The 16621-nt window shown below is 43.7% G+C and overlaps 2 protein-coding genes across 2 annotated transcripts; both read right to left on the bottom strand.

Annotated features, from left to right (window-relative positions):
• Window positions 1-2: 2 nt before the first annotated feature.
• On the bottom strand, window positions 3-5671 carry ddost (dolichyl-diphosphooligosaccharide--protein glycosyltransferase subunit (non-catalytic)). Its single transcript, XM_084186813.1, has 11 exons — window positions 5425-5671; window positions 4723-4833; window positions 4524-4610; window positions 4307-4410; window positions 4000-4094; window positions 3764-3857; window positions 3471-3619; window positions 3203-3350; window positions 2894-3014; window positions 1040-1146; window positions 3-882 (listed from the first exon to the last, which is right to left on the bottom strand). Exons 1-11 carry the CDS (start codon window positions 5657-5659, stop codon window positions 733-735), a joined length of 1401 nt encoding a protein of 466 aa, XP_084042939.1. The 5' UTR covers window positions 5660-5671; the 3' UTR covers window positions 3-732.
• A 1244-nt stretch (window positions 5672-6915) lies between these two features.
• zbtb17 (zinc finger and BTB domain containing 17) lies at window positions 6916-16618 on the bottom strand. The gene is made up of 15 exons (XM_084187036.1): window positions 16423-16618; window positions 14481-14710; window positions 14066-14245; window positions 13554-13871; window positions 13375-13464; window positions 12901-13163; window positions 12531-12673; window positions 11861-12161; window positions 9896-9983; window positions 9483-9599; window positions 9188-9308; window positions 8984-9114; window positions 8324-8596; window positions 8036-8125; window positions 6916-7893 (listed from the first exon to the last, which is right to left on the bottom strand). The coding sequence occupies exons 2-15, from the start codon at window positions 14683-14685 to the stop codon at window positions 7484-7486; spliced, it is 2730 nt and encodes a 909-aa protein (XP_084043162.1). The 5' UTR covers window positions 14686-14710; window positions 16423-16618; the 3' UTR covers window positions 6916-7483.
• Window positions 16619-16621: the final 3 nt, after the last annotated feature.

Genomic DNA, 16621 nt, shown 5'->3' with positions numbered 1-16621 from the left:
TGTGGGAAACGGATATATATTTTCTTAACAAAAATCATTGAAATACATGTTCTGCCCTGTCCAGCTGCAGGATATGCTATTGACTAAGAGGGGCATGTCAACATTTTATTGTACCTTTCAAGGACTTGTACCTTTCTAGTGTGCTCCATGTAGCTCAGTTGGTAGAGCATGGCGCTTGCAACGCCAGGGTTGTGGGTTCGTTTCCCACGGGGGCGAGTATGATTTTTTTTATTTTATGTATGCACTCACTAACTGTAAGTCGCTCTGGATAAGAGCGTCTGCTAAATGCCTAAATTGTTTTTAAAAAATGTAGTAGTTGCAAACATGTTAGGCTTACCATAGAAACACATTATCAGACAAAACTAAAATATTCAGTGCATGTACCACATCAAGATGTTTTTATCCTCATACAAGTGGGTGGGAAAAAAAACAAATTCATGGGATGTTTCCAAACAAGTGCTCCACCTGATATTGAGATCTTGAAGCAACAATATCACATTCCTGACTGAATTCTGGAATGCTCACAGATCATTTGAGTGATTATTTTATACATGAAACTTTTGTTTTTAAGTACAAAAACTGAGTAAATTGGCCTGCAAAACCCTAATTAAATGCCCCCACAACCAATATAGAAGCAACAATTACAAACTTTTTGCAGGCTCTGCCAAACGATTTTAGCAACTAAGAACCTTCACCCCATTATCTACCACCCCTCCCTTCTAATTTAATCGCCTAGTCTGACTTCTCCTTTTCTTTCATGTGAAGGAAGACTATGCTGAAGACAAAGAGTCCTCCCATCATAGAGAAGACACTGGCGTAGTAAGGAAACGCTGAGGGGATGAAGCGCTCATACTGGGTGTGCTGCAGGGGACGCACTGACACCTATGGGAGAGGACATGAATACATTAGCCTCTTACAATTGAGTACAATATTGTTTGCTTATAGTGTAATATGACAAATGAATTAGCTGGTGTAGCCCTTGAAATACTCAAGAGCCTTCCACTACAAAACACATGTTTTAATTTAACAGTTCCCTCACCTGAGTGGAGGAGTAAAGGTGTGTGTAGCCTAGCCTGTTGTAGTCCACCTTGAACTGGAACACTCCATACACGTCAGGCAACTTGAACTGGACACTGTATTTATCTCCTGTTAAGGGAAAAATAGCATTTCAAATCAATTTGTATTAGTCACATAAAAAACAGGTGTAGACTAACAGTGAAATGCTTACTTACGTGCCCTTCCCAACAATGCAGAAATAAAAGAAATAATAACATGAGGAATAAATACACAATGAGTAACGATAACTTGGCTATATACACAGGGTACCAGTACCAAGTCGATTTGCAGGGGTACGAGGTAATTGAGGTAGATATGTACACAGTTAGGGATAAAGTGACTAGGCAACAGGATAGATAAACAGTAACAGCAGCGTATGTGATGAGTGAAACAAGTTAGTGCAAAAATAGTAAATGCAGATTGTCCAGGTAGCTATTGGTGAACTATCTAGCAGTCTTCAGGGTCCTGTTGGTTCCAGACTTGATGTATCGGTAGCAGTGAGAACAGTCTGACTTGGGTGGCTGGAGTCAGAGGAAAGCCCTAAAAATTCTCAGACACCGTCAGAGGAAGGCCCTAAGAGGTCCTGGAAGGCAGGGAGCTAGGCCCCAGTGATGTACTGGACCGTACGCACTACGCTCTGTAGCGCCTTGCAGTCGGATGCCAAGCAATTGCCTTACCAAGCGGTGATGCAGCCAGTCAAGATGCTCTCAATGGTGCATCTGTAGAACTTTTAAGGATGTACACTTTTGAATACAATTCTTTGATTTTGGAAAACTATTCTGCCTTATGAGAGTTACAACAAGCAATTGTATTATGTAAATAATCATGAAAAAAAGATTAATGTCCAATGTTCCCTCAATTTTTTCCCGGCACTGAGCAAATTTCAGGTCTGCTGAGTGGAAACTTGAACGTTGTGAACATTTTATGCAACGTCCGGCATGCGTTTACACTGAGTCTGTACCCACTTTAAGTTACCGTTTTAACAGTGGCCAATTCAGCTACTGTGGCTATTTGATCAGAATGGCCTACCATCAAAAACAGAGAAAATGCATCCCATAACATTTTCACATGGAAAATAGCTATTCTATGACACAGCCTACAGTAACAGCCAATGTGTGGTGTTCAATGTAGGCCTACATTCCATGAGACTTTTTAAAAACATTATGCAGAGCTTCACATTAACCTTTTTAGCCGCTTGTCCTTCAGACAAGTAGGTGACTGAAAATGTATTGTGTAAAAAATGCATTATTATTCCCATACCATTATTATTACAGAGAATCAGACCAAAATGTATGCTACCCTCTGCCTATTGGCTTCTTCGCTCATTCAAGCCCGTCTCAAAATACAATACTGCCCCGCTTTTCAAAGATGGCTAGAAATGTACACGTTGAGCTCTTGTAGGCAACAATCACTCCCCCATTGCGGACCAAAAACTAGCTATAACTGGGCTAATAACTCACTAACTAGCAAAGAATATCAACAAAATGTGCACACAGGGCTCTGCACCTTGATCTAAAAACAAGCGCATTTAGGCTACTCGCGAGTTGCGACCGCTCGTGCCTGTAGAATCCCCCTTTCAATGCACTCTGCCTACAACAAAAACAGTCTTTCATAGTTAGATTTATTTTGGTATGTTGCATTGAAAAGGGCTGATGTGTTGATTCGATCACAATTCTCACAGTAGAGGGAAACGTTGATCTGAAATATATTGTAAACTAACAGGGAGAAAATCTAGTCAAGTTCAGAGAAGTTCAATCTTGTGCATCTCTGTAGAGGCAGGTATTTCTTCATGGACTGCTTAAAGAGAACATTGGTCATGTCTGTGAAATGTTCATACCATTTTTCTTGAGGTAGGTCCTGACGAAGGGGTCGATTCTCACAAACTCCAGCTGGATGTCTTCCCCGTCAAAGGGAATCCAGATGCCCTCGGACAACATCTCAATAACAATGCTGTACTCCTGTGTCGGAGGAAAGGGACAGAAACAACAATGCCATGCCAGTTCATGTAGCTGAAGAAAACAAATATCTTCATGCCCACTCATGAGCTCAACTAGCATATTTCTAACTTTGAATGTTCCTTTAAATAAAACAGAAAAATTGCTAAATACTGTCATCATAGATTAAATCATGGCCTTAAGTGACTCACCACGAGGTCTGTGATGGTGTAGGCTGCAGGGGGGGTGCTCTCCCCCACAGGATGATGGGTAACAGCTCCCACCCGGAGTACGCCGGCCTCCTTGAACACCCATTGGGACAGAGCCTCGGCCAACTCCATGTTCCCAGTCTGAGCGTACCTTCAAGAGGCGCAAGACAGGAATGAAAACAGTTCTGTTTCTAGAAATACTAGGGTGATTAAAAAGTAAGGCAGGCAACTGCAGAGCAGATGATGAAAAGCGCTATGAGAGGAGGGTTACCTCTGGGAGCCAGGTGTGGCCTTCTGCACAGCCGAGTTGAAGAAGGCGTCGCTGAAAAAGTGCAGTGAGCCGCTGAATACCACGCGGGCGTTGTTCCTGGCCTGGAGCCCAGCGATCAAAAGAGTGTTCTTTCCAACAGCATGGGGGTACTGTCGAGAAAGAAGGAGAGCATAGTGTCCACCAAAATATAACATTCCAAGGATAAACACCTTATACATGCACATAAGATAGTCTCCCTCCTCCCCACCCAAAAGGAGAATGTTTGACAAGGAAGGAAACAGTGATGGTGTTACCTGAGAGATGGGTCGGTCAGGGAAGTAGGAGTAGGAGGTGGAGGAGCCAGTCAGAATGTCCAGGACCAGGGGGTTATCTGGGTCTGCCACCATGCTGGGAGAAGGGGAGAAGATGACGACAATCATTTTACAATGGGAAACTTTGCCCATAGGGGAATAACAACCCAATACCAGTGTAGTAACAACCCTTGTTTAGAAGTGACAATAATTGTTCTCCGCTGTAATGGTAGACTCACCCAACACCCTTGAAGAGGATGGGTTTGTCACTGGGGTTCCCAACAATAGTGGGAGCCTTCAGCAGATTCTCTGGATCAGCAACAATCAGGGTATGCTAGGGGAAGGAAACACTTTTACAGCTTATGATCATAACCCACCTCAAGTGCTCTGTAAATCAAGTGGGCACTCAATCCCCATTTCACACCTTTTCGTGAGAATTCTACATTATCAGACAGGTGTGCAGACACATTGTGCCTCTGTAAGCAATTGCAAAAACTACAGCTTAAAGGTTTACATTAGAATGTTCTCTACATCTCTTCTGCTTACCTCACCGGGGTCCGACACATCGTAATGGTGATGGTCAATTACAGCAGTCTTCTCCTCATCAAACTCAATCCCACATTCACTGCCCAGCTCTCTAAGTGGGTCACCTAGGACAAAAGAGAAGACAAGACAATGGCACTAGTTCCAGTGTAAATGAAGTAGAAACCAAGTGTGTGGTTTTTACACATAACATGGAAGAATAATACATTTTTGCACTTACCAATATCAGAACCAGCAGCAACCAGGACATTGCCTCCACCATCAATGAATGAAGTGATGGTCTCAACATTGATGTTGCCACCAAAGTCTTAAAGGAAAAAAATATGCATGAAATAGTTAATACTTTTTTGTAACAAGAGTCACTGAGGAAAGATAAGAAATGCCACTAAAATGTTGAACTGCAATGTTAGCTAACTAACCTTCCACGGATGGGGAGAAGATGATGAGGTGGTCATAGAGAAATTGGCCATATTTGATCAGGGAAAGAGAAGGGTCATCTGCAGTCTTGAATGAAAGGTCAAAACCACGATCTGCAAAGAGAAACACAGCTACATCAGCCCGATGAAAATGTATTTGTTTTACACTATTCTGATCCCCTAGGATGGGTTGTTAATCAGTCATTTCTAGTGCATATAAACAATGCACTACTTTGAGATGCTTGTATTAAAATGTATATTGCCTTGGATATACATTTGGGAAACAACATTAAGTAACATCACATGCGCAGTGGGGTCTGAAAAATGTGTAGGATGTTGCTCAGTAGTACACTACAATCACAATTAGTGCAAAAAGCTAACATCGTCAGGTACCCCAGCCACGTAACTGTGCAAGTGGACAGATAGGAGCTTTCTTCGTCTTCAACATCGACAATGATAGCTATCTAGCTACTATTTGACCGAAATCAATGCCACACGCCCCAGCAGTGACACCTTTTCCTGTGCAACGTTTACAAACCTAGCTAAGATTAGCTAGCTAGTGGACAGATATGAGCGCTAACTTAGATTAATATCTGAACGAAAACCAACTAATGAAAGCACGTTGTTGTTATTGAATGTATTATTGTGAAACCACTAGCTAGCTAAGCAACAATGATTGGGAAAAACACACGTATTCCTTCTCACCTGCCAGACTGCGAAAGAAGATTGAATGGGTGTCTCTGATGTTGAGGTTGTCCAACAACACGAGTGTCTTTCCGTCAGCCAATGCCATGTGCATCATAGACGAGACTGTTAAGAAGAAAATAAAATTGTTTCCCACCAGTCTGGATTTTGTCCGAGCCATGCTTACGGTCCGTTTAATGGATAATAACGTAGAACTGCACCGGCTCGTTTGTCTGTCTGGTGTCCGCGTCGCCATTTTGGGGAAGAAGTCGACGTCAGCTTTAGCAGTCGACCAACCTTTGGCCTCAGGATTCAGCCAATCACACACAAGAACGCGTCCACCCTGCATTCACGTTTGACAATGAACATGATCAGGGCACTTTTATTTTATTATGAGGGAGTGTGATTTTCTGTAATATCTGTGCTGATACTTAATTGTTTGAATTTTTTTTTTGTCAATAAATGATCTGCAATACTGTGCATAATCATTATAAAAAGACATGTGGGTCATACATGCTTGTACCAATATGCACCATATACTTTTATTTTACCTTTATTTAACTACGCAAGTCAGTTAAGAACAAATTCTTATTTACAATGACGGCCTACACCGGCCAAACCCGGACGACGCTGGGCTAATTGTGCGCCGCCCTATGGGACTCCCAATCACAGCCGGTTGTGACACAGCCTGGAATCGAACCAGGGGGTCTGTAGTGACGCCTCAAGCACTGAGATGCAGTGCCTTAGACCGCTGCGCTACCTGTAAGTTTTAAGTGTTACTGAACTTTATTTCTTCCCCAAGGAACATGTGTGGTGTCAGGTTCAACCACATACATTTAACAGCGAATAAAACGGGCAGCTCAGTTCTATGTTTTGATGTATCTGTCTTTATTGATCTGTGGGTAGTTTTAATACACCCCCCCCCCCATCTTTAATCAGCCATTGATTTAACTTAAAACAGAAGGTCTATATCATAATCTGTATTGTTCAACAACTAAAAAATACTTGCATGAACTAGTATCAACCAGGACTGAACATAATCATAATTTACACACATTGCTATGCGATGTTAGGTGCTCCTGCTGCCATAAGACTTCCCAAGGAAACATCTTGTTATGCTAACATAGGCTAGCATACACAGTCAGTTAATGACTTCTTGTACTTCTTAATACCTGCCAAATCAGTGCTACAAATCATTGAGAAAATGACAGCGCAGGCTGTTTCATGCTTTACACAGGGATCAATTGGAAAATAATGTCGATTTGTGGAACGAATCCACAACTTGTCATTTCTCATTTGGATCCCACCAATAGGAACTCATTTCAGTTTTCTAGTTCTCTACACAAAGACTAATTATAATATGTTAGCAGGAAATAGAACAAACGTCAACGTGCCTGTGCACATTTACATTGTTTGCCTGTCAATGTGAAAGAGAAACGACACTTCTAGCACAGACTTAGCAAGTCCTTCTCACTCAAAATGCAAGTAGCACTACACAAAGTAGTCTATCAATAGTTTCTGAACACTTGTGCTTTTAATGAAAATACTTAAATTAAGTATACTAAAATACTTCAACTAAGAGAGGAACATTTACACTATCTCAGTAAAACAAGGAAATAATCTGTAGGCAATATTTGACTACCTTTCTGTTTTTTTTACTGTCAGGGAGAAGAAAAACAAAAGTGGTGTGATGTATCAACCTACCTTCCTACCCTGGGATATACTGCAAGAACATTTTCTAAATGAATAGCCCATTTCTATATTTTATAATATACATGTTAAACATACAGTGCTAAATTGACTATAGCATGTTACATACTACTTCTACCGTCTGAAGAGATTCTAGAATTTTAGAATTAGGGGAACTCATGCCAGATGAGGCTGACAATGTTTTGCTAAATCTCTACAAATGACAGTTTATTAATGATTATGTAAACTGGTGATTAGAAATCTCACTGTCGTTTTCCCACAAAGGGCGGGAAATCGTCATAAATTATGACTAATTACTCACTCAACCCACTGTAACTTGGGGTGTCATTGCATGCCAGATATAATCCGTTCTTCAATGTACTTTCCTTCCCTAAGCCTGACTCTCACACTCCATCTCTTCTCCTTCTCCCTCTGTCACAGCCTCATCTTTCCCCTCTGGCTGGGGGTCAGCTTGGGCCACCACCTCTCCCTCTCCTCCCTCCTCCTGAGTCACCCCATCCCCCTCTCCCTCCTCCCCACCCTCCTCCTCCTCACGGGTGTGGAAGACGAGCTCCCCTCCCTGGATGACCTGCTCGGAGGTGGGTTGCCAGGTTGTGGTAACAACTTCCCCGACGGCGGTGGCGGCTGCAGCAGTGGCATACTGCTGGTAGAAGTCAGAGTCAGCCTGGAACATGACCAGGGCCTGGGCCGTGTGGATTCGCACGTGCTGGGCCAGCGAGCTGGCGTCCAGGAACTTGTCACCGCATGAGTCGCACCCGTACAGGATCTGAGTGTTGGGGTCTGGGAAGGACAGAGAAGACGGATGGTGAGGATGTACAGTATGTGTATGTAAGGAAGTATCATCTATATACTGATATTACATGCTGTGTTATCCAAGCGATGAATAGTAATAGCTGATCAAAGCTGGGTTGGCCAGTCTCACCTGCTTCCTGCACCTTCTCCACAGCCTTGGTGATCTCTGCTTTTAGAGCCTCCGTCTCGTCTGCTGAGACCGATGCAGCCACAGGCACCACTGGAAACAGACAGAATCCATAGAAACGTACAACAGGAGAATTTTCTTAATTATTCCCTTTGTTCCGAGTCTATTTCCTTCTTACTCTCACACAGCCACATTCCTTTAATCTCATTTCTATTACAGTCACATCCACTGCATACCACCATTCTCCTCCCCCTATCTGAACATCATTACCCAGCATGCTATCGGTCTGACCTGTCAGCTGGGCCACAGCGCTGCCATCCAGGGCCCCCGTCGCCAGGGTGACGATGTCCTCAGTGGTGACGGTGACGATGTTGATCTCGTTGTCATCCATCTCTGAGGCCGACCCACCGTGGAACCCGTCACCCCCGTCGTCGCTGTCGCCCCCAGCAACCACCAGGCGCTTCATCCCGGCCTTACCCTGGTGGACGGTCTTGACGTGGGAGCGCAGGTTGTCGACGCGGTTGAACCCGCGACCGCACTTGTCACACAGGAAGGGCTTCTCTCCTAGGGGATGGTGGGATGAAAAAATGACTTGAAGGGTGAATGTAGACTAATGTTAAACCTCAGGGTAAGGAGGTTGGAGGGACACTAAAGATAAAGGGGATATAATGTACCCAGATACCCAACAGCTTTGTTTTCTTCACTGGAAATATACACAAAAGATACCTAAATACCTATTTTTGTAAACATATTATATACTATTTTTTGACTATCCATTAACCTAACGTACAGTAGCAGACATAGAAAGACGCCTGAGCGGAGTCCCCACTTCCGTTTTTCAGGGGAAACGGAAGTTAGGTTGAAAATACTGTCGCTAAGGGTGACTATCCATTAATATCCACTACTCCCAGGGAACCTCACTTTCTGCTCACTCACAGTTGTACTTCCTACCTGTGTGAATGATGATATGCTTGGAGAGATCCCCAACATTGACAAACGCCTTGTTGCAGATGTGACACTTGTGTGGCCGGATGTTATCATGGTGACGGATGTGATTGGCCAGCTGACTGGACTGGACAAACCTGGAGTTGGAGAGAGGACATAAAGGGCTCTATGTTATATCAATAGGATCATACTGTGTGTGTGTGTGTTTACCTTTTGCCACAGCGGTCACAGACATAGGGCTTCTCTCCGGTGTGCTGGCGGACATGAGCGATGAGTGAACTGGCCTGGGTGAACCCCTTCCCACAGATCAGACACAGACACGGCTTCTCCCCTATAGGAGACACACACACTACAGTTACATTACAGTCTCTAACCTATGATGCACTGCACAGGCATTTCCTGTTATTTTTGCACATGTTTATGTTACACACATGTTAAAGCTACACAGTACAAAGTAAGAGGTCAAGGTGAACAGTCATATAAAATCAATTTCGAAAACTGTTACCTGTGTGTATGCGCTCGTGTCTCTGCAGTGCCCCGGGGTCGGAGAAAGCTCTCTGGCAGTGCATACAGATATAGGGCTTCTCCCCACTGTGAACGCGCAGGTGTCTCTTCAAGTTCCCTGGGAAACAAAGACTACAGTTATATACCCATACGAAGAGACTAGTTATATATCAACACAGAGCGAGACCAGGGCCTGTGTTCATAAAGCGTGTAAAAGTAAGAGTGCTGATCTAGGATCAGGACCCCCCCTGTCCATGTAATCTTATTCATTAGAATCAGTGTTGCCTTTTAGGTAATGATTAATAAGATTACATGGACAGTGAGGATCTGATCCTAGATCAGAACTCCTTCTCTCTGAGATGCTTAATGACTACAAGCCCAGAAGTCAACTTCTCTTGTCTAGTCTGGTGTTACCTGAGGTGGTGAACTGTTTGCCACACTCTTTGCACTTCAGAGGGCCATCTGTGATGTGGATCTTCAGGTGAGCCTTTAGATTCCCAGTCTGTCCAGACAGAGGAATAGCCAGGTTAGAGTACAGTTCAACATTTCAATGCAAGGATAGAGAAACTATATACAGTCGTGGTCATACGTTTTGAGAATGACACAACTACTAATTTTCACAAAGTCTGCTGCCTTAGTTTTGATAATGGCAATTTGCATATACTCCAGAATGTCATGAAGAGTGATCAGATGAATTGCAAAGTCCCTCTTTGCCATGAAAATGAAATTAATCCCCCCCAAAAAACATTTCCACTGTAAATAAATAAATAATTAGTCATTTAGCAGACGCTCTTATCCAGAGCGACTTACAGGAGCAATTAGGGTTAAGTGCCTTGCTCAAGGGCACCGACAGATTTTTCACCTAATCAGCTCGGGGATTAGAACCAGCGACCTTTCGGTTACTGGCACAACGCTCTTACCCACTAAGCTACCTGCCGCCCACTGCATTTCAGCCAAGCCACAAAAGGACCAGCTGCCATCATGTCAGTGATTCTCTCGTTAACACAGGTGAGAGTGTTGACGAGGACAAGGCTGGAGATCACTCTGTCATGCTAATTGAGTTAGAATAACAGACTGGAAGCTTTAAAAGGAGGGTGGTGCTTGAAATCATTGTTCTTCCTCTGTTAACCATGGTTACCTGCAAGGAAACACATGCCGTCAAAAAAAAAGGGCTTCACAGGCAAGGATATTGCTGCTAGTAAGATTGCACCTAAATCAACCATTTATCGGATCATCAAGAACTTCAAGGAGAGAGGTTCAATTGTTGTGAAGAAGGCGTCAGGGCGCCCAAGAAAGTCCAGCAAGCGCCAGGACCGTCTCCTAAAGTTGATTCAGCTGCAGGATCGGGGCACCACCAGTGCAGAGCTTGCTCGGGAATGGCAGCAGGCAGGTGTGAGTGCATCTGCACGCACAGTGAGGCGAAGACTTTTGGAGGATGGCCTGGTGTCAAGAAGGGCAGCAAAGAAGCCACTTCTCTCCAGGAAAAACATCAGGGACAGACTGATATTCTGCAAAAGGTACAGGGATTGGACTGCTGAGGACTGGGGTAAAGTCATTTTCTCTGATGAATCCCCTTTCCGATTGTTTGGGGCATCTGGAAAAAACCTTGTCCGGAGAAGACAAGGTGAGCGCTACCATCAGTCCTGTGTCATGCCAACAGTAAAGCATCCTGAGACCATTCATGTGTGGGGTTGCTTCTCAGCCAAGGGAGTGGGCTCACTCACAATTTTGCCTAAGAACACAGCCATGAATAAAGAATGGTACCAACACATCCTCTGAGAGCAACTTCTCCCAACCATCCAAGAACAGTTTGGTGACGACCAATGCCTTTTCTAGCATGATGGAGCACCTTGCCATAAGGCAAAAGTGATAACTAAGTGGCTCGGGGAACAAAACATCGAAATGTTGGGTCCATGGCCAGGAAACTCCCCAGACCTTAATCCCATTGAGAACTTGTGATCGATCCTCAAGAGGTGGGTGGACAAACAAAAACCCACAAATTCTGACGAACTCCAAGCATTGATTATGCAAGAATGGGCTGCCATCAGTCAGGATGTGGCCCAGAAGTTAATTGACAGTATGCCAGGGCGGATTGCAGAGGTCTTGAAAAAGAAGGGTCAACACTGCAAATATTGACTCTTTGCATAAACGTAATGTCATTGTCAATAAAAGCCTTTGACACTTATGGAATGCTTGTAATTATACTTCAGTATACCATAGTAACATCTGACAAAAAAATCCCATAACACTGAAGCAGCGAACTTTGCGAAGACCAATACTTGTGTGTCATTCTCAAAACGTTTGACCACGACTGTACAGGGTTGTACAAAAACACTACAACATCTATCAGTGTAGTCGTGTTTTAGAAGCGGTCCTAACCTGGTTGAACCGCTTGTCGCAGTGCGGACACCTGTGGCCCTTGTCGGCATCATGGGTCTCCAGGTGGCGCATCTTGGCGGTTGGGTCGGAGAAGGCCCGGTCGCAGTAGTCGCAGTGGTACGGCTTCTCGCCGCTGTGCACCAGCATGTGGCGCTTCAGGTTGCCAGACGTGGTGAAGAGCTTGCCGCAGTCCCTGCAACTGTATCGGGCCTCGCCCGTGTGACGCTTCCGGTGCAAGTTGAGCAGGCTGATCTGCCGGTAGCTCTTCCCACACGAGGAGCAGCAGTAAGGTTTCAGGGGGCTACGGGGAGAAAGAGAGATATATTTAAGTAAGATATAGCTACTTATATTTACTTATACTTACTCAGGTGATGAGACGTTCGAGAGGATGTTGATGTAATGAAACTGTGATTACTATGACTCATGATTTTAATTCACTATCAATTTGATCATCGTTATTATCAACAAGTTACAAGGGGATGTGTTGCACAAATCGCCTCTGTCATACAAAGGCTTGTTATTGAACATTAAGAGAGGGTAGATCTCTTCAAGCGAATCTAAAAGGAGAAAGTAAACCAATCAGATCTGCAAAGAGGATGTCAACAAGGCCCCAGAAATAGGACATGTCATTATGCCCATGAGACAGACAGGTGATGAGCTTGATACTAGCCTGTGTGTTTTCTCGTGAGCCTTGCAGGCAGCAGGGTCTGAGAAGGCCTTGTGGCAGTCACGGCAGCTGAAAGGTTTCTCTCCTGTGTGAATGCGGATGTGTCTCTTGAAGTTCCCTGTGTGGGTGAACTTCTTTCCACAGTCCTAGAAATGCGCAACCCCCAATTACATGAGTGTAAATGCAATATCCTCTATTTTATGGTTTATTTGATAGGAAAATATACATGCACAGTTTAAAACAATAAGTCCTCCTCTGATACGGAATGAATAATCAAAAAACATTAAAGCTGGTCATTTCCATGTTTAATCACACTGTGCAAAGTAACCCATACCATAACCAACACATAAACAAGCACACACACGGTCCTCACCTCACACTTGTGAGTCACAGAGCCGTAGGACCGTGACTCGGTGCGGTCGGTGACAGCACCCAACCGTAGCTGCTTCCTCTCCTCTCCGCTCTCCGTCCCCTGGCCATCTTCTCCCTCCTCCTCCTCCCCCTCTTCCTCCTCCATTTCGCCCTCCTCCATCTCGCCCTCCTCCATCTCGCCCTCCTCCATCTCGCCCTCCTCCACCTCTTTTGTCTCTTTATTTACTGACTTTGGTGAGCTAATCCCCTCATCCGAGTCATTATCTATGAATAGGAATTGTATAACCATCAGATACTGCGGCCCACTGCAGTCAAATATTTAGAAAATGTAGCCTTCCATCTTCCCTTCCTTGAAGTCGTCACTGATCCAACATGATTGGATAGGAGAAAGCAAGGTAGCTTTAACTTATCCAGTCATGGCAGATCTGTAATTACTCCTAGGAAGGAAGGAAGATCAGTCAATCTGTTTGTTTACCCTGTGAGAGGTTGCGTCGAGGAGCTCTCCTTGTCCTTCTTCTCCTGGTGCTCATGTAAGACCTACCGGCTGCAGATTTGAATGGGAACTCTGTAAGTACAAAATAAATCTTCATCAGCACAGCAATATCAAACATACAGATCATCAATGAAAAGTATGAAGACAAGTAATTCACTGACTGGGCGTGTAGTCCGCATCCGAGGGGTCATCCTGAAACTCAGGCACATCTTTGGCGGCGCTCTCCACCTCCTCTCTTTCAGCTGCAGCTTTTCTCTGTGTGGCATGGGTGGAGGTTTTGGGGGGTCTTCCTCTCCCCGGGGTCTGTTTGTCTGGGGTCTTACTGGCGATCTGCCCATCGTCTGGGGTGGTCTCCTTCGGGTCCTCCTGAACTCTCTTTGGCCCTTCATCCTCGGCTGAGGGGTTTGGGATCTCCTCGTCATGTGACCTTGTCTCTGACGGCTGCTTTTCCGTGTTTTGCTCTCCTTCCTCAATCTTGTCTTTATGGTTTGGAAGAAATGATGGGCGAGAACAATATTAACTAGAAAAGGTAAATTTCCTGAAGAAAATCAGTGTGCTTGCTTCAGTTGTCCAAAATAATTGACAAATAACATTAGTGGTCTTGTTAAAGCAAGCATGCTAATGACTGTGTACTAATAACCCCTGTTTGTGTACTGATCTGTACTGTACTCACGGTCAATGAAGTCTTGTGTTGTCTGGGATGATGTGGAGACTGCCAGAGACTGGTAGGCAGAACAGGCATTGACTATCTCCTGCATCTGAAGGAACGTGGCCACCGCCACCACATCCTCCACATTCTGAGGACTCAGACTCAGCTTTGCTGTGTACATGAACTCAAGGACTTGGCCCAGACCTGCAGAATACAGAATACATAGGCAGATAACCTAAGCCTGATGTTGAACATGGTCTTGGATATTAAGGTAAAGCAAATAATTCAGTGTTTTCTCACTGTATATTTTTGTCTTAGGTGGGGAATACCATAATTTGTAATAGTGTTATCATTTTCAAACAAGGCTTTTAGGGGGCAACAGCAGACATGCACTTATTGCAGACATCCTAACTCAACAACCTGGGAAAGGCTTATGTACCTGCTGCGTTGCTAATGTCCAGGTGCACCACATCCTTCTGGTCCAGGAAGAGGGTGCGGAAGTAGGCACTGCAGGCAGCCAGCACGGCCTTGTGGGCCTTGAAGTCCTCCCCGTCCACCACGAAGGTACAGTCACAAAGCAGGCCCAGCTGGCGCTGGTGATTGAGCTGTTCCAAAACCTTGCCACTGTGCCAGGGAAAGTCCATCCTGGAGAGTGGGCGCCTTTGGAAGCTGTTGACACAGTGGATAGGGTTACAGTTGTGTTGGACTTAGTCAAGCAGGTGAGGCAACACATTACCACTGTCAAACCTAAATGTTTGGAACTGTAAACAAAAACATGACTGGAGAGGGGATTCATTATTGCTATTTTATAGTGTTAATTTATTGTGTTACTATTTTCTTTTTTTATCTATTTGTAAATGTTCTTACTTTTTAACTGTATAGTTGGGAAAGAGCTTGTAAGTATTTCACTGTAAAGTCTACACTTGTTGTATTCGGCGCATGTGACAAATAAAATTTGATTTGATTCTCACTTAAAATGTGACTAATAATTATTATATAATCCCTTACGACTTGTTTTATTCCTCGGTGCATTTATCACATGCAATTTAATAATTTAGCATTTCCTGACAACTAAATCATTGGGCGCTCACAAGATATAGAGCCCCACGGTGGAGGTATCATAATACCCATAAAACCTAGCGGTCAAACAGGGAAATGGTTCCAATTGTATTTCCACCATTTATTTTTCCCCATAGGGGATTTTAGAAACACTTAAAATAAGGGCTGTGTTTTGTGTAGGCTTACCCTGGCGTGATGTTTTGATAACCATGTAAATCTCTCTCGGACAAGGTGACTTATCAATATATTTGGCTCTATTTACTCTCAGATTCAAAAATGCTAATTAGCATCAAAGTAGACATCATGCAAAACTACACATAATCTCTAGCTGACACCATTGCTAACAGGTATTGTGTGAATTTAAAACAGTTCACAGAATTGTCAATTTTAAGAAATGTTGCCAATTTATTAATTACTACATTTAGCTAACATTAGATAGTTAATCCAGAGATTCTTACCTTTGCCTTGATTCGGTAGTTTGTCCAGATCATCATGGCATTTGTAGTTCTTTATGATAGCCATATTAGCAGCTAATTAGCGTTTAATTTTTTTTATGGGGGGGTAAATACAGGTGAATATATTGATAAAAGTCATCTTAGAAAGATTTCTAAGGTTATCAAAATGTCACGCCAGGGTAAGGCTACACAAATTATAGCTCATTTCTCAGTGTTTCTAAAATCCCCTATGGGGAAAAATGAATGCTGGGAAAACGATTGGAACCATTTCCCTGTTTGACTGCTAGGTTTTATGGGTATTATTATTAATATTTTTTAGTCATTTAGCAAACACTCTTATCCAGAGCGACTTACAGTTAGTGAGTGCATACATTTTCCATACTGCCCCCCGTGGGAAACGAACCCACAACCCTGGCGTTGCAAGCGCCATGTTCTACCAACTGAGCTACAGGAGGCCCATTATGACTCATACTGTGGTACTCTATGGTGTTGTTTTATAGAAATTATAGTAATACAATATTCAACTTATCAAAAGAAGACAGAGTTGGCCTATATCGACAACTGACTGTTTAAAAGACATAGCTTAACCATCGATGCGACAGACTGTTTATACAAATGGTGAGCAAATCATTTGTCATTTAAGGAATTTCATGAACTTCTTTTTTGACGATGCAGCAGATTGATTACGAATCCTATATCCTTCTACCCTCGCTATCCGGGATTAATTTAGCGTGCCTAGACATGCATGTTTTGAGACAAGCAAGATGGCGTTTGGCAATAGAGGGGCCTTTCTTTCTGCTAGTCCTTAGAGCCTCGTTCTGTACTTTAAGCATACGCCATCTTTCAAAAGGAGTGCATTAAAATTACCTCTCGAGAATGGCAGAGTTCTCCGCTCCAAACGCTTGCTATGTTGTTGTTTTGTAATATTTTCCCACAATCCGTTGAATTCGTTCAATCGAGTTTTTCGGTGATCGATCTAGCCCCACAGACTCGATTCACCGACATCTTCCACTCTCTGATCGATTGATAGTGGCCGGGTGGATAGTTTACATAATGCGCACGCGCA

This window comes from Coregonus lavaretus (genome assembly GCF_964263955.1).
Source record: "Coregonus lavaretus genome assembly, chromosome: 22".
In the NCBI taxonomy this organism is placed as follows: domain Eukaryota; kingdom Metazoa; phylum Chordata; class Actinopteri; order Salmoniformes; family Salmonidae; genus Coregonus; species Coregonus lavaretus.
Note: the sequence above shows the minus strand (reverse complement) of the source record. Positions and strands in the feature narration are given on the sequence as shown.

What these genes read in the sequence shown, in the direction of transcription:
- ddost (XM_084186813.1), bottom strand. Translation starts at nt 5,659, where the DNA reads ATGGCGACGCGGACACCAGACAGACAAACGAGCCGGTGCAGTTCTACG. An exon ending in CTGACCGACCCATCTCTCAG is followed by an intron (nt 3,620 to 3,763) that starts GTAACACCATCA and finishes CTTTCTCGACAG; the next exon opens with TACCCCCATGCTGTTGGAAA. An exon ending in GCCACACCTGGCTCCCAGAG is followed by an intron (nt 3,351 to 3,470) that starts GTAACCCTCCTC and finishes CGCCTCTTGAAG; the next exon opens with GTACGCTCAGACTGGGAACA.
- zbtb17 (XM_084187036.1), bottom strand. Translation starts at nt 14,685, where the DNA reads ATGGACTTTCCCTGGCACAGTGGCAAGGTTTTGGAACAGCTCAATCAC. An exon ending in CTGTGACTCACAAGTGTGAG is followed by an intron (nt 12,674 to 12,900) that starts GTGAGGACCGTG and finishes GCGCATTTCTAG; the next exon opens with GACTGTGGAAAGAAGTTCAC. An exon ending in GGAGAAGGTGCAGGAAGCAG is followed by an intron (nt 7,894 to 8,035) that starts GTGAGACTGGCC and finishes TGTCCTTCCCAG; the next exon opens with ACCCCAACACTCAGATCCTG.